Source organism: Neofelis nebulosa, chromosome 10 (assembly GCF_028018385.1).
Source record: "Neofelis nebulosa isolate mNeoNeb1 chromosome 10, mNeoNeb1.pri, whole genome shotgun sequence".
Taxonomy (NCBI): domain Eukaryota; kingdom Metazoa; phylum Chordata; class Mammalia; order Carnivora; family Felidae; genus Neofelis; species Neofelis nebulosa.
Genome location: NC_080791.1, coordinates 96,601,358 through 96,622,570, shown reverse-complemented (window position 1 = coordinate 96,622,570; position 21,213 = coordinate 96,601,358). Strand labels below are relative to the sequence as shown.

At 46.3% G+C, this 21,213-nt stretch overlaps 1 protein-coding gene across 3 annotated transcripts in view; it reads right to left on the bottom strand.

Moving 5' to 3' along the window:
* EXT2 (exostosin glycosyltransferase 2) overlaps window positions 1–21,213 on the bottom strand; it is a 146,768-nt gene that overhangs the window by 96,470 nt on the left and 29,085 nt on the right. For all 3 annotated transcript variants that reach the window (XM_058688720.1, XM_058688719.1, XM_058688718.1), the window contains exons 6-7: window positions 20,343–20,482; window positions 17,292–17,385 (exon numbers count right to left, since the gene is read on the bottom strand). In XM_058688720.1, coding sequence (XP_058544703.1) covers window positions 17,292–17,385; window positions 20,343–20,482 — 234 coding nt within the window. The remainder of the gene's footprint in view (window positions 1–17,291; window positions 17,386–20,342; window positions 20,483–21,213) is intronic.

Genomic DNA, 21,213 nt, shown 5'->3' with positions numbered 1-21,213 from the left:
CTGCCCCTCCCCGTTCATGCTCTGTCTCTCTCTGTCCCAAAAATAAAAATAAAAAACGTTGAAAAAAAAATTAAAAAAAAAAAAAAAGTATAAAAAAACAATTGCTCAACAAATGCCTTCTTTCTTACAATTCACCACTAAACTAACAATCTACCTGATTCTGACGCCCAGGATGTAACATGGATGAGATGGGGTGGGGGTGGGGTTGATCCAGATGACGTATTTAAGTGAGGCAATCAGCAGTAGGCATGTATGGTTAGGAGGATAAATGAATAACATCTCTTTAGGGGATGGGAATCCATTATTTTCATACACCTGTTTCCTCTTCCACACTCCATTCCTCCTGCCCCCACATCAACCATCTTGAATGACACAGGTTTTACGAAAAATGAAATCACTTTTAGCACAAACAAGAGGTTTTCTGCATTATTAAATCTTTTTAAAATTCTCAAGTACTTTTAAAGTCGTAAAGTTCTCAACCTAGCACACAATCCCATACTTGTAACCTTTCCATTCTATAGTTAAAACATGAATTGTGATATTCAAAATTTCAACGTTTTTTATTTTTTTTATTTTTGGGACAGAGAGAGACAGAGCATGAACGGGGGAGGGGCAGAGAGAGAGGGAGACACAGAATCGGAAACAGGCTCCAGGCTCCGAGCCATCAGCCCAGAGCCTGACGCGGGGCTCGAACTCACGGACCGTGAGATCGTGACCTGGCTGAAGTCGGACGCTTAACCGACTGCGCCACCCAGGCGCCCCTCAAAATTTCAATGAGAAAAACCATCTCACCTCTACGAGTCTTTCCACTGATCCAGCAAAACAAGATGAAAACTGAACTTTTATAGGGCTTAACAAACTCTTTTGAGAATATCCTTGTCACCCTGCTGTGCTTAAAGACCACAACGGAAGTCCCCCCTCACTGACTGGTGTCCAGGGCAGAGGCAGTTTGCGAATTCTGAGTGGAGCCACACGGTCCACTCGTCAGTGTCCTGATGTGCAGTGTCACGATGTGGATGTGCAGGTGGCACTGAAAGCAGGTTACTCTTCGCCCTCTCGCACCCCCTTTCCACCCTCTTACCTAGTCAGGAGCTGAGAATGGGATTAGGAAGAAAACGCCTCAGATGTGGATTCCACAAAACCCAATTCAATGGAGCCAATTAAATGATAACTACTGGCTTTGGCTCTTGTACCTTATATAGACACTGAGGGACACAACTGTATCCCGTCAAAATTCATAGAGGGACAACATATAAAGAAGCAGCAAGAGGACAGCCATCTGCAAGCCAGGAAGAGGGCTCAGGAGAGAACAACCTTGATGATACCTTGACCTTGGCTTCCAGCCTCTAGGACCGTGAGAAAATAAATTACTGTTGTTTAAGCCACACAGCATGTCGTGGTTTGTTACGGCAGCCGTACCAAACTAACACAGACATCACATATCACCCCTTAAGACTGCTGGCTGGGTGGGGCGCCTGGGTGGCTCAGTCAGTTGAGCATCCAACTTTGGCTCAGGTCATGATCTCTCAGTCCTTGAGTTCAGGCCCCACACTGGGGCTATGCTAACAGCTATGCTAACAGCTTAGAGCCTGGAGCCTGTCTCTCTCTCTCTCTCTCTCTCTCTCTGTCCCTCCTCTACTCATGTTCTCTCTCTCAAAAATAAATAAACATTAAAAAAAATAATAAGTAAATACACAATAAGAAAAAACAAAAGGCTGCTGGCTGCCCAAGAACAAGAGCAGCTCTGGATCATGGACAGTACCTCACCCAGCGCGGGCTTTTTATAAATATTTTAGGTTATTGTAACAGTTCAAAAGGTGCTCTAAACGAAGAATATTAGAGCTTTATAAATAAACTTCATACCTTTCAATCACATTGCCACAAATTCCTTCTAATCCCAAATCTGCCACTTACCCCGTGTAAGCTCACGCCGTCCACTAGCCTCTAAGAGTTGCTTTCCTTGTTTATAAAAATAAGAACAGCAGCTACCTCATCAGGTTTTCCTAAGGAAGTTCCTAACACAGTGCCAAACACAGGAGTTAACGTAAATGTTCATTCTCCCCTTCCCTCTGCCAGCTGGGAAATGTAAGCTCGTGACCACAGAACTAGACAGTGGGGAAATGAGGCCCGGCTCTTCCAACGCCTAAGTCTCTGCTAAAAACTCAACCTTTGCTCTGACGTGGAAAAAGACTTTGCCAGACCGTCTTTTCTGCTAAAGATGATCAGTAATATTCTATTTGAATTCTCGAAAAGCAGAGGACCTCAAGAGAGATCATTTGCTCCTTCTCCTAGGCTAAAGGCATCTTGAGTAGAAGAGACGTTTTCTACTCAGTATTCTCAGAGTGAGAAGTTTGATTTCTTGCCAAAGAAGCTATGCTGAAATCATCTCATAGCCATGGGTCCCTGGGTCTGCCTCTCAGTAATAGAGCTTTTACTCCTGCTCCTCCGACTGGAGGCCAAGCAGATGTGGGAGGGTGATCTGCACTCTCTCTACGTCTCCCTGAAAGACCTACTTTCCCCAAAAGGTGGAATGGACTCAAGACAGCAGTGAAGAGTGCGGCTGAGCCACATCTCACGAGGAGGGCTCATCAGATCGTGAGAGCCCTGTGACATTTGTACCATGCCAGCTTCAGCATAATTATGATCCCAGACACCAAAGATGGCTATGATTTGCACGTTTTAGAGCTATTTAATAGAAAACTTCTTTCAAAATGGATGCTACCTGGGGCAAGTCGGAAGAAAAAGGAGTAAAAGAGCTTGAAGGAAGGGGAAGACTGTGCATACGGCTAGGGAATGCTCAAATGTTATGATCTCCTGTCCTATGGGAAACAAGATGGGATCCAGGAAGAAAAAAGGGGTAGTCTGAGTTGTGTTTCTTGACATATGACAGACAGCTCCTGAAACAGAAAGCCATAGGTTTCAACTCTCAGGGGTATCACCTTCAAATATATCAATGCTCTAAGGGTGGATCAGTTTTCCCAACTGCTGACACCCTGCTGTGAAGAGAGATCCCAAGCAAAACACAAGCCTCTAACTGGGAGCCTTTGAGGTGGCAGGAGCCATGAGGAGTTCAAAGGCAAGGCCGGCCAGTGGCTTGTACCTCCAAGAGTCACAGAGGTGAAAGGTTACTAAAGCAGGAGCCACTGACCAATAAAACTGTGCGTGGTCAAACCTTCTCAGCAAAGAGACTAGAGATTAGAGATTCATTTTGGCTGTGCCCAGTTTTCTGAGCTATCCACGCCTCTGAATCCCACTACTCCCTAGGTCAGATCAAGGAGCTTCTTTAGTGATTAGCAGCTCACCAACTCTCCCCCCGCCCCTCACCCCCGCAGCTGCTTCCATGAAACACCTGAAAAGTGGACTGGAAAACCTGAATCAAGATCTGTCATCAAAAAAATAAATAACAGCTCAACATGGGCCAACTACTTGTACAGCAATCTGCCTGGGGTGAGACTGCCCGTGTTTGCTACGCTAAAACCAGGAGAACAGGAGTGTAAGTTAGTATGATTAGAGAAGACCAGTGTAAAAGAAGCCCCACTCCACCCAGGCACACTGGAAGGGACCGCTCCGCTCCCCCCTCTAATTAAAACACAACAAGCACAATAGGCGAAGCGACCCAGAGGGCAGATGTGAAGGCTTACTTCATCCCTGAGGCTGTTACCACGTGACACCATGGCAGCGTGATATTCTCCCCTCTGCTCTGTTTCCCACACGGTGACAGTCCAACTAGAGAAAACTAAGGAGACATTCTTTGGCGGTTGCTTCTTTTTTCGCTGGGGACACTAACTCAGCAGACAGGTCACAGGTGAGCCCTCTCCACTGTCCCTACATATTCCCAGAAAGAGAGAAATTGAGAATAGTGTGGGTCCAATGCTGTCTTTCACTTTCCCACCTGACCAGAGGCACGAGTCCTCTGTAAGCTGCCTGCTGCTTCTGACTAGAGATGACTAAGACAAGTTCCCCTGTTGACTCTGAGCGGAAACCCCAAAGTCCAGCCTCCGAGCTGGGACTCTGAACAGAGGCGAAGCTTGAAGTAGCTACATCTGCTATGTCAGTGGCTCTCAATTTTCCCCCCGATCCTTCTCACCTGAAGGATGATGTATACCCGTGAGTAACAGTGGGGAGGTTTATCGTAGCAGGGACTCTCAACAGAAATTCATGTCCTCAGTCCCCATTCCCCAACCCGACACCAGAACGCAGTTAAGAACTGAGTGGGAGTGGGGCACCTGGGTGGCTCAGTCGGTTGAGCATCCGACTTTGACTCGGGTCATGATCTCACGGTCCGGGAGTTCAAGCCCCGCGTCGGGCCCTATGCTGACAGCTCAGAGCCTGGACCTGTTTCAGATTCTGTCTCTCTCTCTCTCTCTGCCCCTCCCCTACTCGTGCTCTGTCTCTCCCAGTCTCAAAAATAAATAAACGTTAAAAAAAAAAAAAAAAGAACTGAGTGGGAGTGAGAGAAGTATGCGAAGTTTGAAAATCCTCGCAGGGAATCCTGATCCCTCCCTCGCCTCACAGTTAAAAATCACTGCGGCAGCTGATGAGACCATTAAAACCTTTCTACTCTGTAGTTTCCCATCTGCGGGTTACTCCAGAAAGATTCTCAAAGGTCGTGCCTGCTGTCACGCCATATCCAGAGTTACCTACAACTCGCTAGGCAGAGACTTGGGGGAATACGGATTTGCGGTTATTCTGGGCTCCAGGGAATCCACTCGGGTCCTCTGTTCCTGCCCACACTGCACCACAATCCTTGGCTGTGTCACTCAGACCCTTCACTGCATCGCCAACTTCTGGGTCTTTTCATTCTGGCCAAATGCCAAAGTTCAGCCTCACTGCTGAACTCAACCCTCGGTCTCTAGTTAAAACAAAAACTCAAAGCTCTTTGACACATACAGAAGATCATCAAGACCTGCTCGAGTTAACCTGAAAGTTAAAAATACCTCAGTACACATATGCACTGCACGTGGCTGAAGAGAAACCTTCTAAGGAAAAGTACTGGAATCTGAAAGATAACAAGCAAACTGCTGTCCTACTAAGGCCCTTATCAAAACGGGAAGTACACGGTTCAACATAACAAATTAGCCTTAAGTTTACAGGACAGAGATAACCATATTGCCAGAAGTGGTTTACGTGGAGCTGCTTCTGTACCAATCCTGGTCTGATTTGGTATTACATGCCTTTAAGTAAAGAGAGATGAAATAAATATAGACGATTGTTGTCTCACATTCCCAAGAAGAGTAGTGTGGAATTATAACATCGTGCTATTGTAGAGCCAAAAATTATGTCATGCCAAAAATAAGTATGCAACACCAAATCCTCTCAACCTCTGCAATGCTGAGAGAGACAGAATATATACATATATATGCGTGTATATATATATATATATACACGCATATATATGTATAACCTATATTGACATTTATAAATATTGACAGAGATCTTACGGATCACTTGAACCCTTACTGAAGACCTGAATACAGTGAATTCTTCACCAAACATAGCAACCCTTGATAACTCACAAGTCATTGTTTTGTAAACAAACCTAGATATTTTTGTAAGTAAGCATAAAACAAATCTACAAAAGCCGCACTGGGTTTCCTATAATGAGCAATCATTTCTCAGAAATGCCTCACAAAGAGTCCCACTCTGTGGGCAACCAGCCCCAAAGAGTCAGACAATTCTTACCTAGCCTACAAATTAATATTTAACACTTTTATTAGAGAGGCCATTGCCTGAAGCAATGTCCCATACTGGGGACTCATTACAAGGGATTAACCCACGTTAACTCTAGATACAGCTCTTCAACCAATGCCCAAAGAGGAAACGGACCATTCCATCTATCCTGACCCCTGGAAAAAGCCGTGCAATGATTGTCCATCATCATGTATTTATGGAAAATGTCCAATATACTTAAGTTATTTTTATATGGCTTATCTTTGGTAACTTCAATATTTTCAGTAAGTCTGTTATAATTATACTATAAGCAATAATATCCAGTTCATTAAACTTCTTAACTAACTACCGGGTATCAATTTAGTCCCCAGCAAATGTATAAAAAAGTAGTTCTATCGTTTTAGAGTTTGGGATATTTTGTTTTACTGCTCGTTTGGCCTTTATAACTAATTACTCTCCCCACAGGAGTTACATGAGCAATAAAAGAAACCAGTATTTTTTTATTGTTCGCTCAATGAAAATCATTAATCCTAGATCAACAGCCATATAATCTAACTTGCTACAAGAATTTCTTGCTTTTGCCTCAACCTCAAGTTGAATGGCTATTTTAAATTGAATACACTTGCAAAACTGCTCATGTCGAAAACTATTTGAAAAGGAAAAATAATGTGTATGTGCCAAAAGGGTGCAGAGCAATTAAATATATATATATACATATATATATATATACATATACATATATATATATATATATATATATACGTATATATATCCATTGGATTTTGCTTCTTTCTACTAACCTCTTCCTAAATGCCTCAGTTAGAAGAGCAGGCAGATATAAAGTCCATCCTGAGGGCACATTCCACCCACCCCAGCTGCTCTGAAAATCAAGGCTGGAAAACTGAAAGGAGAAGGAGGGCAGGGATGCACTTTTTGAAATGCCTGGAAAAACATTCTGGTCGGGAGATGCCAGAGATTTTGAAGCTCCCCTCAAGCTGCTGGCCTTGCTCCAGGTAATGGTTTTTCCTTCCCCTCAGCTGTCTGCTGCGGGAGTTTTCCAGAAAAGAAAGAAAGGAAAAGTGGTAGGGAAGAGGGAGGAGCCACATCCAGTCCATTTCTCTGTAACAGAGAGGGTAAAAAGGGCCAAGCATTGCAGGCTGACATTTATAGAGGGCCTGGCGTTTCCATGAAGCACTCTGGGAGGATTACTGAGGGTTAGCAATCTGGTCTAAAAGGGGCAGCAAAGCAGACTGATGAAAGTCCCTTTAAATTTGATAACTGATGCCGTGGGCACAGAGACAGCAAGCTGGCGCTGGCGAAGACATGCGAGCAGAGAGGCCTAGCCAGTGAGACGGCCTTTAGAAAACAAGTACATCGTAAACCTGGCTCCCCCTAGCCCTTCAGGGCTGCCCAACTGACTTGCTGAAGCCTGAAAGCACAAACTGCCAGCGGAATGGCATTTTCTAATCAAGGGATAAAAATAAAAGCCCTTGGAAAATCCTCTCTTGCCTAGCCCTCACCGCCCCAGCCTCCCTCAACTAAGAAAGTGATTCATCCGGCCAACAGCAGGGTTCTGGACCTGCAAAGGTTAATGATCTCACTAGTCTTTTACCTCCGAATAATGGTTGCACCACCCAGTCCCTCCTGCCTGGCATTTTTCTTCAGTTTTAATATCAGAAGTTTCACACGCCTGCCTGAGCTCCTGGACTCGGCAGAAAGACCCATATAGCTGTCAGCAAACTGATAAGAACTTTAAAATGACTCCGCGGGGCCTCTTTATAAAGAAGAGCCAAAGAAGCCCATAAAGAAAGAGGGCAGGGGCCACGGAAACCAGCCGCTCACACTGTTTTAACGTGGCATTAAAATGAGCTGCAGATTTATGGCAGTGTTTTAGCCCCTGGCCCAAATCATCTGGGGGATGAAGCTCTCGTCCCCACTCTCCAGCGGGATTTTAAATCTGGGATGGAGCTGGCCAGAAAGGAATGGGGGAAGGGAGGCATGGGTAGCAGGAGGAGGAGAGGAAAAAGGAAGAAGCAGAGAGTACCAGGAAACTCATACAACAGAACTCAGCCTCTTTTCAGTGAGATGTGGACAACAGCTATTTCAAAAAGAGATCTGACCGGTCCTCTTACGTTCTCATAAAAATGCCCTTTATTTTTAGTCCTTACTCAGCAACTCAAGTCCTTCAACTGTTCACCCCCCACATGTCCATACTGACTTTTCTCTTTAAGTTCATTTCTTTTTTGATTTTTCAGTCCAAAAAATGAATAAAATCATCATTTGGCAGAAAACACATCTTAAGAGGGGGAAAAAAGACTCACTGTAAAATTTTCTCTCACTAGAAAGGGGAAAAAAGTAATAGTTCTTTATCCAAATGTGCCAATGACTTTTTTTTTTTAAGGCCAGCTAGAGAACCACTGGTTTTAATCAGTCATTCTGATCTCAACAGAAAAACAGAGAGGTGAACCACCTTCCATGCCAAGATGTAGAAAGTATACCAGACCCACAGGAATAAATTCCGTTTCAAGTTTCCAAGCCCAGAAGCAAATGCATAATACATCCATGGTGGTAACTCACTGTGGTTCCTTAAGACCAAACTCCATACCAGAAGGCTCCTTCCGATATTCAAACACAAACCCAGGCAGGGCAACCCCAGATGACTGTCAGAGTGGAGCAGACAGACCAGAACCCAGATGCTTTAATGACTTCATGTGATCAACACAACTGCTCTACAGTGTTATTAGCCCTAGGTCTGAGATAAGAAAAGGGAAGCTTTGAAAGTTAAGTAACTGGACCACAGTCACAAATTAGGATTTGTGGCACAGTTTAGGATTTGAATTCAGGTCTCTCCAACTCAAAAACCCCTGTGCTTTCCACTACCAACATTTTTCAAACTTTTTGGACTCGGACCCACACTAAGAAACAAATACATCTTATACTGCAACTTACTACTCATCTACATTTATAATTGAAATAGAGGTTTCTGGAACTACTTATCTTTACTGCGGAATATGCTGATATTTTCCTTTCTATTCTATTTCATTTAAAAAAAAATAAAATAAAATGCCAGTCATCACTCAATGAATTGACTGCATGATCTCCTAACAAATCAAGAGCCTCAGTCTGGAAAATACTGCAGTACCCAATGCCCAGCACCGCCCCCCACCCCAAATCATCAGACCAGGAGTCAGGAGACCTGGGCTCCAGTCAGGCTCAACCCCAGCCCTGACAATTCATTCTCAAGACCACCTGAACTCAAGAGCCTGTCATTTATAAAATACAAGGAACAGGAACAGGGCACCTGAGTGGCTCAGTCGGTTGAGCATCCGACTTCAGCTCAGGTCACGATCTCACGGTTCGTGAGTTCGAGCCCCGCGTCGGGCTCTGGGCTGACGGATCAGAGCCTGGAGCCTGCTTCGGATTCCGTGTCTCCCTCTCTCTGCCCCTCCCCCACTCATGCTCTGTCTCTCTCTGTCTCAAAAATAAATAAGCATTAAGAAAAAAAAATTTAAATACAAGGAACAGGTTGAGCCGTTTTGAAGGTCCCTTCCAGCTCTTTGATTCTGTTTCCCAGTCTCCTTAGTGAACACTGCTTTCCCCCTCCATCACTGATCTTTTCATTACTCTCCGCTTGTCACTGACCTTCCCTGCCTTCTAATTCTCTGCAAAGTTCTTTGCCACTAGTATTCAAGGTCCCTGCTCGTTCTGCTCCATCTGCTGAGTCTTTCTCATAGAACCCATCTCCAGACGGAGGTCAGTACCCTTCCAGGGCATCCGGTCTTCCTATCTGAGACTACCTGGTTGTGAGGATTCCCTTCACCTCTGATCCATTCCTGACTCTCCGTAGCACAACTGAGTGACAGCACTTCTGGCCTTTCAATGGGTATATTACCGACAGTACTCTCCCCAGCAACCTCAGGGCCTTTCTTAAAGGCAGGATCTGTGCCGTGCCCTCTACTTAAAAAAAAAAAAAAAAAAAAAATCCCCCTCAATTTGCCTATGCAGTATGTTGAGAGCAGGTGCTTAACACATATTTATTTGATTGGCTTGCATTATGAGATTAAAGACTAACTCTCCTACGTTCTGAGAACTTGTAGGTGGGCTGCTCTAGGAAAAGCCACCGAACGAATTAAAAGTGGCGCCATAATAAGATAAGCAGGCATTTGCAGACGAGGTTCTGCACGTTCCTCGCTACCGTTTGCCCACGGACAAGGTTTGCCAGGGCTGCCAAGGAAAGCAGCTTTATGGTCTCTCCATCTGGACTGTGAGGATTTAAATCTCAGAAGCCATACAAAATAACTGCAAATCAGCGCAAACCTTAAAGACAGGAAAATTTATTTACAGGCCCTAGTGCACTATAAATTTGAGACAGTTCTATTAAAATGCTTTTCTTGGCTTCCCATCAGATACTTGGCAGAAGTCTTTTTCCAATAAGGTTCCTAATACTAAAGTGGGGGGGAAAGAAGTGAAACACATAAAAATGCTCTTCCTTAAGAGTTCCAATTAAACGAGTCCTTATTTTATCCTGCTTTAAACAACATACATTAACCCATCTCCTTCACAATGTGGATTTATGCATTCAGGAAAACTCAGACACAGAGAGTCCAGTGCTATTGAAAAGAAATTGTGAAATTCAAAATATCCCACAAAGCGATCATGCTCAGTCCTCAAGGCTCTCCCATGGGCCAAAGAGCCCAGCTTTGGGTCAGAACCATGGTTGTCTGTTTCACAGGAAGAACTCCAGGGTCAGGTCAATGTGTTTTGTTTAAGGGCAAGCAATCCAGCAGCTTTTTTTAGGGCAAGTACGAAAGCAGAGATTGGGAAACACAGCTTGGAGTGACTTGTTGGGGCCTGGGAGTGGGGGAGGAAAGGAGGCAGGGAATATCTGGCATTTTTTAAAAAGCTGTGAGAGTTCAGTTCATGTACATAAAAAATTTTCAATTTCACAGGTGGAGGGATAAAAATGACACACATTACAATATTGATTCTGGAAATCAGAAGTGAAATATTTTCCATATTCTTCATAATATATTTCCAGGGAGGCATCCAGTCCTAAATGTCTCAAGCGACGACTTTTTTGAGAAGATGATCCAGTAAGCAGTCATCTTGAATTATTGGCAAGTTCGTCTGATTTTTTGCCTCAATCCAGGCCACACAGCTCTGCGATTTAAATAAAGTTGTGGGCAGCAAAAAGAGTATGCTCCCTGTCTGTCCCTCACATGGTGTGCGGTCTTGGGAGGATTACTTTACATCTCTTTATTCTCAGTTTCCTCACGTTAAAACATTCAGATTACTTGTCTGACTGCCTATCTCACTACTCTGTTTAAACAGTTTGCTTTGTAAACGGTGGGGGAGTGAGGGGAAGTGGACTCGGACAGCTGTATAACTGTCAATGGACAGGACGGTCAAGCCACCCGCGCAGGGAACCTTCAGAGAACTGTACTGCCGAGGTTTCTAGACATTGGAGAGTTTACACCTTTAAGTAAATCACAAAACACTGTTTAAAAATAAAAACATTTTCATTTTCTTCATTTTTATTAAGTTTTTAATTTTTTTTAATGTTCATTTATTTTTTAGAGACAGACAGAGGGTGAATGACGGAGAGGCAGAGAGAGAGGGAGACACAGAATCCAAAGCAGGCTCCAGGCTCTGAGCTGTCAGCCAGAGCCCGAAACGGGGCTCGAACCCACAAAACCACGAGATCATGACCTGAGCCAAAGTCAGACACTTAACTAACTACGCCACCCAAGCACCCCTAAATTTTTAATTTCAGTTCCAGTATAGTAAACGTACAGTGTTATATTAGTTTCAGGTGTGCAATACAGTGATTCAACAATTCTACATTACTCAGTGCTCATCACGGTAAGTGCGCTCTTTGATCCCCATCACCTATTTCACCCCATCCCCCACCCACCTCCCTTCTGGTAACCATCAGTTTGTTCTCTGTATTTAAGAGTAGTTAAGAGTCTGTAAAAACAAACATTCTAGACAGAAATCTTTATAAAGTATATTACATTAAGAGCCACTATTTAAATATATATATATATATATATATATATATATATATATATATATATTTATATATATGCTAAACAAAATTTAAATCTTCACTTAAAGATTCGAGGGCATCACCAAGAATAGCAATTTCTGTATCTCCTCAATTTTAAGATACTGCATCAAGAACAGCTTTAGAGGAAAAAGCAAAAGTGATACTCAAACTGATGGTAGGTCTCATTTGGACGTCAGAAATCCAAAATATGAAAAGCAAACAAACACGTACTTCTATGAGTCAAGGAAGTCCGCCAGCTTGCCCCGACGCACCCAGGACACGGCAAAGCCTGCGGAGCTGTCTGTCGTCTATCCGTCTATCCAACGTACTGAGAGTCCTGCTGTTAAAACAGCTTTCCTGTCTTTGCTCTTCACACCAGACGGCAGATGCCCCATCTCACAGACCCTCCCTTGTAGCCTTCCGCCCTTCAAATTTGTGACTGCTAAGCTACTATGGCTGTGGAAACCGGGTAAGTCACTGTGCTGAAATTACACGCAAGTAGGATAAAATACAAGCTTCGGTCTAGAGGCTGTCGTGTGGACAAAGTATGTGACCTCTGGTATGCACACACATTTGGACTCTGTGTTCTTTTCTGCTTTTTCCTTAGTCATAGCCACACTGGCCACCTAACTATAGTCCTGGTCAGTGAGGGTGCCACAGGCCTGGGGTTTTATCTTCTTAAATGGAAGTGTTTTGTCTTTTTCCCAATCATCGAGTTATATCTTCAAGTACTCTTTAGCAGCACGAATATTCGCTATGCTTGGTAGGAAAATATGAAGGCAAAGTGAGACGGGTCGGTGTAACAGACTGAAAAGAAACTGGTATTTTAACTCACCCAAGCTTAAAGGCCAGGGAGAAAAGAAGATGCTGACTGTTTCTGCCACCTCAAAGGCTCCCAGTCAATCGAGTACAAAGAAGAGTTCAAAGGCAAAGCAGGCTCCTGACTTCCACCTCCTAGTGTGGCTGAGGTTAGAGGTCAGTGCTGGTGGAGCCACTGACCAATAAAAGAATGTTTGGAAACTCCACTCAACAGATAAACTAGGGATCCATTTACTCCTTCCTCCCTATCCACACAAACATTTCCAACCATACGGTCCCGTGTCTACCCAGCCTTCCAAGATCCTAGATTGCTTTCTTTTCCACTGTCATTCAAGGGACACTGCGGATATGAACGTTCCTTCTGACTACAGAAAAATATTCAGTTGCATACTTCTTCCTGCCTTCCAGTGTAGGGAAGGTGCTTGATAGGCCTCTCCATCTTTAGGGCCTACCTCAAATGCCACCTCCCCAATAAATCTGTCCCTGACTCCAGCCCATAACTTCTCCCTTCCATTTCAGACCCCTAATGTACTTTGGAAAATGTGCACTGTCTTCTCAACTTTCTTTGTGTTTATGTCCCTATAGCCCCAAGAGAACAAGCCTTTGTGAGTGGGGATCACAGATTTAGTATTATCTCCCACCATCTCCCGTTGAAAAAATAATAATTAGTGTTTCACTAAATTAACTAGTTAATTTAGCTCACAGGATGACAAAAGGCCAACTGATATGTTGCCTTGATCCTGTTATAACTCTTACCCTCTACTAACTGAAGGAGCTGGTTTCTAACTACTCTCTCTCTCACACACACATACACATACACACACACACACACACACACACACACACACACACACACAAACCTGTAAGCCCCTAGCTTGTACAATGCCACATATGCCAGCCCTCTTGTCATTTTTCAGGAGTACATAATGGAGGCAGAGGTGGTCCTTGTCTTCACAAACCTTAGCTTAACCCTTACTTCCTTTTGCTCTAGCATTGTACTTAACTTTATGGTTGCTTTGATATCATATCTACGGTCAGAAGGCAGATTCACTTTTCCTTGTCGGGCAAAATGTCTCTCCCTTGGTGCGTCCCAATGCCTAGGTCACGACGAGGGCTTTCGCCGCTGTGCCCACCAGTTACGCTGTAGCCTCCCTCATCCCGAGCTCTAAGCTACAAAACGTCACTGCGATATTTTTATCACCAAGATCCCATCCCCACAATGTTGGGGTCAGTTCAGAAACTTTAGCTCTGCTCCATCTACAGACAGCAAAAACCCTACACTCGGCACTATTTTTCCTCATCTGAAAGAACTAATCTCTAGAGACTGACTATGAGGACAAGGCCAGTGAGAAGCACCTTAGGATTTCTTGGAAACATTTCAATGGTCCCAAGGACAAGGAGTCACTTAGAAGTGGATGGAGACCTCTGCTGGCTGCAACTGTCCATGCAGCTCCTCGAGCTTGTTTTCAACTGCTGAGCAAGAAATCAGACTTGCTCAGCCTCAGCTCATTCTGACCTATCAACCAGAGGCTCTAAGGAATCAACGGCTGAGGCAACAGGTTTTCCCCTAAAAGTTTATGCAACTTATCTTACAGAAAGATCTGAATCTGAACCCCCTAAAGAGAACTCACTAGGTATAAAAACTTTCCAGAACCGAGTATGTGCTATTTTTTCGCTACTTCTGCCAAGGTCAGATTAAATCGATGGACAGTAAACAGAGGGCAAAATGACAAACATATTCTGCAAAGCGTCCTACAGAGCAAAGGAACTCTCTCTAATCTGGGATGAGATCATCACCACCAAAAGAACAGTGGTTCCCAATCAAAGCAATGTTGCCCCACATGGGACATTTAGCAATGTCCAGAGACATTTTTGGTTGTCACGACTTGGGAAAAGCGTGTGCTATTGGCCTCTAGTAGTTGAACCTGGTCCTCCTTTCTATCTATCTGGGAATTACTTAACCAGATAATCTCACTTCTAGTTGACATCAGTCCATCTAGAAAGCTGGGACTGGGAGGGGCGCCTGGGTGGCGCAGTCGGTTAAGCGTCCGACTTCAGCCAGGTCACGATCTCGCGGTCCGTGAGTTCGAGCCCCGCGTCAGGCTCTGGGCTGATGGCTCGGAGCCTGGAGCCTGTTTCCGATTCTGTGTCTCCCTCTCTCTCTGCCCCTGCCCCGTTCATGCTTTGTCTCTCTCTGTCCCAAAAATAAATAAAAAACGTTGAAAAAAAAATTTTAAAAAAAAAAAGAAAGCTGGGACTGGGAGAAGAAAAGAGGTCACTTTTAGAACACAGGATACTTAGGGAAAGGGGAGCAGGACTACACAGGGGAACGGCAGCAGAGTGCTTTAGAAAGTCTGAAAGCAGCAGGGAAGAAGGGCATCAGAAAGCAGAAGGAAGACTTGGAAAGGGAGGCAGGAAAAGTGCCAAGACTGCCTTTCTGTCCAATTACACAAGGTGGGGCACTCACCACCCCAGGAGGTGACTGGTCCTCAGGCCTAGAGGTGAACAGCAGAGAAGAGACAGCCACGTGGTCATTAATGCCGTCAAGGACAGTGACATTCTTGCTAAGGACGAGAGGTTCACAGAGTTTTTAAACAGATGAATGGGACATGAGAGAGGATCCAGCCACCCCATCATCTCGTAAAGGAAGAAATGAAAGCCCAGGGAGCTCTGGTGACTTACCACTGTCATACAATTCATAGGGACAGAGCCAGGGCTCATACCCAAGTCTTCTGACTCCAAGTATATCTCTCTGAACCCAAATAACCTCAAAGTACCCTATTTTAAATGACCTCTATTCATTCCATCTCCATGGTTCTAGGAGTCTGAGCCTAGACTCAGAAATAACCCGCCGCGCTGGTCTCAGACGTGCGGTTCCCCAGCCAGGCTCTGCGGAACAACAGTGTTCTAGAAGCTGGCCGTAGGAGCTCTGCTCCGAAAACCAAATGATTCTCTTTCCCAACATGACGGTGCAGGGTGCTTACCTGGCCTTCTCCGACTGGAATCTTAAGATGGTATCTGATTTGGCAGATACTCAGCTGTGTTAATGAATCAAGATGCCACAAAAGAAACACAAGGAGCTCAGACAAGAGGACTCTTCTGTGAAAAGGAATATTTTCTTCTACACAAGTTATAGCAACCAGAGATTTAGATGAAGAATCTAGAGATTTCTAGATGGATTTTCTAACTGACTAAACTCAGATGAGGTCAGTAGTTAAATAACAACTGAGAGGCCCAGAAACTTAAAATGGACATGAGCGGGCTGTGAAACTACTACGGGGAGGCTAAAATCAAGTTGTGATTTGTTTTCAAAGCAGAATGCCAGCGTGTTTTACAGATGAGGTTACTGAGGTCCACAGACGGCAAATCCCTGGCCAAGGGCAGAGCCGTGCGCATGCAGTGCAGGCAGTCCAAGGTCAGCGCCTACAGACTAATTACTGCATGATGCCGCCATCCCTTGGTCTAATGAAGAGGGGAGACTCGACACATCCACTAATTTTCACTGCCTCCTAAAACCCAAAAACGACAATTAAGACAAATTTTTAAAAGCAAAGGCATAATCACTCCAAGATAAAGAAAATGAGAGACGAGATGACAGCAATAAAATGCGGAAGCTGAGGGGCAGAACGAGAAAGGGTAGCTGACTCTGCAAACCCAAGGGAGCTGCTGAGAAAAATCAGCTGAGAAAAACCCGAGGTCAGCCACTGCGGAAGCCCAAGTGGGGGCAAAGATGAGCCGAAAGCAGAAGGACAGACTGAACCTGTACTTACGAAGTGGTCAGAAGCCCAGACCCCGCCCCACCCCCCACTGGCAGGTGACCGGCCTGCCGTCACCCAGACAGAGGCCTGACACCCATTCCCTGGACCAGGTCACGTGCAGGCTCTCTGCCCAGGGTGGGGGTGTCAAACCAAAAGCAGAGGGTACATGGAACAGGTGCATACTTAATGCTGAATACCTCCAAACCTCTCTCCCACGCATCTCCTACAAAGATAATTTTGACAAAAATAAAAACCTTAAAAATCCATTAAAAAGAAAAGAAACAGAAACAAGAAGCACAGTAACAACTTGGGATAGTCTTTTTTCTTTTTCTTTTTTTTTTTTTTTTTTTTTAACTCGCTTGACATTTCAGCCCAACTAAATTCCTTTCTGGAAAGAGAAAAGAAAGGGAAACAGAGCCACCTGAGGCCCCCAGTGGCGTGCTTCAGACTGTCGAGAGCAGCCCAGGGGAAGGACTATCAGAAGGTGGAAGAGAAACTGGAAAGTGAGGCAGGGGCACGGCACCCGCTCCAGGAGGCAGGGAGGGCCTCTCAGTGAGGAAGCCTCTGGGACCAGGAAGCTGGAACTCTAGGCCAGCTGACACGACAACATTCTCCTGGTCAACAGCTGCTCAGAAGCGTCACCTTGAAGCATCCCTGCTTCCAGGGCCGCCCGCCTTAGTCACTGTAAGTGGCACCTGCTGTGAACACAACCACCCAAAGGTTCAGCTTTGCGGGCTGAACACACTGCTATGCAAGACCCTGAAAACATGGCAGGCTTACCTCGGGAGAGTTTTCAAATCTCTGACAGTTACTATTTCAACCCTCATTTGGTGGAACTCACCGGAGTCTGCTCTCCTCGCTTCAGTGTGGTCAGCCGACACGGTGGAGGCCACAAGCCCCGCTCACGCGTCAGCTGGGACGTGTACCCCAACCGTGCAGGCCGCCCTTTCGTGCCACCCACGTCACGTCCCCAGCAGGGCTGCCTGGCCTCTTACCTGCCGCTGCATTTCTTCAATCTGTCTTTGGGGGATGCTCTGCAAAATACTGTACGCTTCTGACATCTTTTCTTCTGGCACAACCACAGATGCTCTGGAGACAACGGCAAAACAGTTTACATACACACAGGCCTTCACACGAAGCACTTGCACGTGCATGTCCTGCTGAGCCCCTCCGAGCAGAGACACGAACACCCGCGCCCTCCTTCACCCGCACTCCCTCCGGTGCGTGCCTCCTCCTCCTCCCCCTCCTCCCCCTCCTCCTCCTCCTCCCCCCTTCCTCAGCACAGTTCCCGCTTGCTGCCTGCTGCGTTTCCTCACCTCCCTCCGCCCCGCCCCCACCCGTGTGCTCCAGCCACACTGGCGCCCTTTTGGTCATTTCAACAAACCACGCTCTACCCGCCACGGGGTCTGTGGCTGTGAACTCCCTCCTGCCTGGTATGCTCTCCCTTCTCATACTTGCCCACTCTGAACCAACGAGGACTTTTGGCCTTCAGCTACCTACTCAAATCCATTCGCTTAGTCCTCATGTATTTATGGAGTCCCCGTTACGTGCCAGGTCCTGGGATCACGACGGTGACCACGTAAGACAGAGAAGGCCAGGGCTGAGCACCACAAGAACACCTGTGGGAGAGCATTCCAGGCAAAAGGGCTAACGAGCCAGCGGCCCTGAGGAAGCAGCACGCTGGGAATGCTCTGGCACCAGAAAGGAGGCGAGGGTGGCTAGAGTACAGTAAAGAACATGGAGGAGACCAGGAGACAAATGTGGGGGGGGGGGGGGAGGGGGAAGCTCAGCAAAGCCACGGGGCCTTGCAGGCCATTGTAAGGACTCGGCTCCTACTGAGAGAGAAAGCCATTAGAAGGAAGGGTTTAGGAGAGCTGGCATGATCTGATTAAGTTCCAATGGGGTCATTCTGCCTAAGGTGTCAGAAGAAACGGCAGAGAGCAGAACAGCTGGAGACCATCGCAACATGCAGAAGAGCAGGCAAAAGTGGCTCGGACAGAGCCGGCAGGACTCGCTGGCAGGCTAGACGCCTGGGTGAGAGAGGGACAGCTCAGCGATGACCCGCCCGTCGTGGCATTTAGCAGGGTCTGCTGTTATATCTGTACAGATGAACTTATTAAAACCCGAAACCCCCTCCCCAACAAAACTAGTCCATTAGGAGGGAAACCACACCTGCTTTCCAACACACACCCTGGGCACGTGGTACCGTCTGGCACACGGAGCTGGCACTTAGTAAGTATCTGCTAAGTCAGTCCATGATTTCCACTACACACATGGGAAAACTGAGGCTCAAAAAAAAATGACTTGACAAGATCACAAAGTTAGCCAGCGATGGTTATCTGAACCCAGGCCTTCTGGCTCCAAATTCAGAGCCCTGCCTCCACTTAACCGTAATTACAACTACCCAAGCCAGTCCGGATTCTCACGAGAGTATCTTTCCAGACTCAGCTCGGGGTCACTGCCTCCACGGAGCCCTCACCAACTCCAGCCACTGCCAGTGATGGCGTGTGCGGCCACCTCACCCTTCTCCCAGCGTCCCACCCAGCCTGGGCTGCGTCCCCTCATGGTAGCTGGCCGTTGCCGGTCTACTTGTCTATCTCCCACCACTAGGCTAGGAGCGTCCAGGAGGCAAGGTCTGACCTTGCTCATCTTTGCATCCCCATACCTAACACGGCCCCTGGCAGACAAAGGGCCCTGAACGAATGTTTCCACGGATGCGTGGTCGACTGGCTGTGGCTCTCAGCACTTCTCTAAGATAAACAGAATTACACAGAGCCCTCTTTCAGGCTGAATGAGGCTCCCCGTCTGTTCTGGGCCTCCACTGCCCCCTGTGCAGGCCTCTGCCACAGCACATATCACATGCTATGAGAATTCTCGGTTTGTCCTCCCCACTAGATGCCAGCCTCCTCAGAAGCAGAGACCGCATTGCTCGCAGTAGACGTTCCAATAAGTACAAGACGAATGAATGTACACATGAATGAATGCTACTTAACATTGTTCAAATACCTATCTATGGTAGTCAGACGCGAATAGAAATATCCAAACAGTCGGGAGAGGAGAAAGCAATATCTGAGGCAGTCCAGCCAGAGAGGTAAACACAAAGGCAGCTGATTTTCAATAATCTTCAACTTCCAAAGTCCTAGGGAACAACCTACAACCTAGCGGAACCTACGTTTGTCCATCTGTTCACTGGGACTGTTTCTAAGCTTTTTTTTTTTTTTTTTTTTTTTAAATTTTTTTTTCAACATTTTTTATTTATTTTTGGGACAGAGAGAGACAGAGCATGAACGGGGGAGGGGCAGAGAGAGAGGGAGACACAGAATCGGAAACAGGCTCCAGGCTCCGAGCCATCAGCCCAGAGCCTGACGCGGGGCTCGAACTCACGGACCGCGAGATCGTGACCTGGCTGAAGTCGGACGCTTAACCGACTGCGCCACCCAGGCGCCCCGCTAAGCTTTTACCCACGTGCAGACACTCCATCTCCAGCTGGTAACATTATGCAAATTCGTTGGTCTCTAAGAGCGGTGGTTCACAACTATGGCTACAAATCACACCCGAGGAGCTTCAAGTACAGCCTTCGTGAGGATGAGGCCCAGGCATCTTTTAAAGTCCTTCAGGTGAGTATGCACTGCAGTTATAATGGAGAGCCACTGCTCTTGACCAAGGGTTGCTAAACATCTTAGATAAGAAGCTAGGTAAGTAGTATCTTATGCTTTGTGGGCCAGAGAATCTCTGCGGCAACTACTCAGCTCTGCCACCATAGCACAAAAACAACCAGCAGATAATATGCAAATGAATGCGTGTGGATGTGTTTCAATAAAACTTTATTTACAAAACCTGGCAGCTTCCCATATCTGACCCAAAGGCCTCAGTTTGCGAACCCCTGCTCTAGGCCAACAGGCGGACTCTTCTGATGGAAAATACAGCACGATAATCTAAAGGAGTAGTTTTCAAACCTAGGTATGCGTTACAGTTACCTAAGGGGCTCTCTGAATCCAATACATACAGAGCCACTGGTATAAAGTTTACCAGAAGGAAACACTCACCTCTTCCAGTCAAGAACTTCAGAGAAAGGCAAAACATAAGAGTCTGCAATGACAACTGGGACACAGCCGGCGCGTAAAACGTCACTCAGTACCGCCTGGCCCAGCCGAGCACCTCGAAGGACCACACAGAAAGTGGCCTCCTGCAGGAACACAAGCAGAGGTAGGGGATTACACGCCAGTTTCGCTGATCCGCTTGCTCTGATCGCGGCGGACCACGTTCTCCCAAGGGCTGAGCCAAGCAACACTGAGACATCCTGGCGGAAAATGCCAAAAGGTAACAGTTCACCCCAGTGGAACCTGAAAAGCTGCACCGGCTGCAATGCTTCCGTGCTATGTCACTGCCTCCACTGGCAGCATCTGGAAAGTCCGAAACCAAAGCCCAAGTCTTCCTCTGGGCACTCAAGAGTGTGACCTCCCACAGCCCGGTCCCCTGCAGCCCTAGTGTGTGATGCAAACACACCGCGGCACGGTGGCTAAGCGTGGCTTACGGTGCCTACCTCAGCCTACCTCGTCACGGGATTACGTTGTCTGGGCATTCCGGGCTCCCTCGAGGACCCCCTAGAGGGAAGCCGCAAACTCTCCTTTCATCTTTCTACCCCTCGTGGCATCTAGCAGTGTGCTTTGCACACAGAAGATGTTCATTTCGTGAATGCAACGCCTTGGAAAACATACTACGACAAATAGGTTCCCGTAGAACAATAAATCAAACAGAAAGCAAAATCAAAAAATGTCTTCTCCCTTCACTCCCTCAAGCCTAGTCAAAGTGGAGAACCTTTTGGAAAATGAAAGACATGCAGGAGAAGAAGGAGTTGCAGCAGGTAAACCAAAGTAAGAAATGATCCTATCTCCAACACTTAGTTTCTCCCAGTGC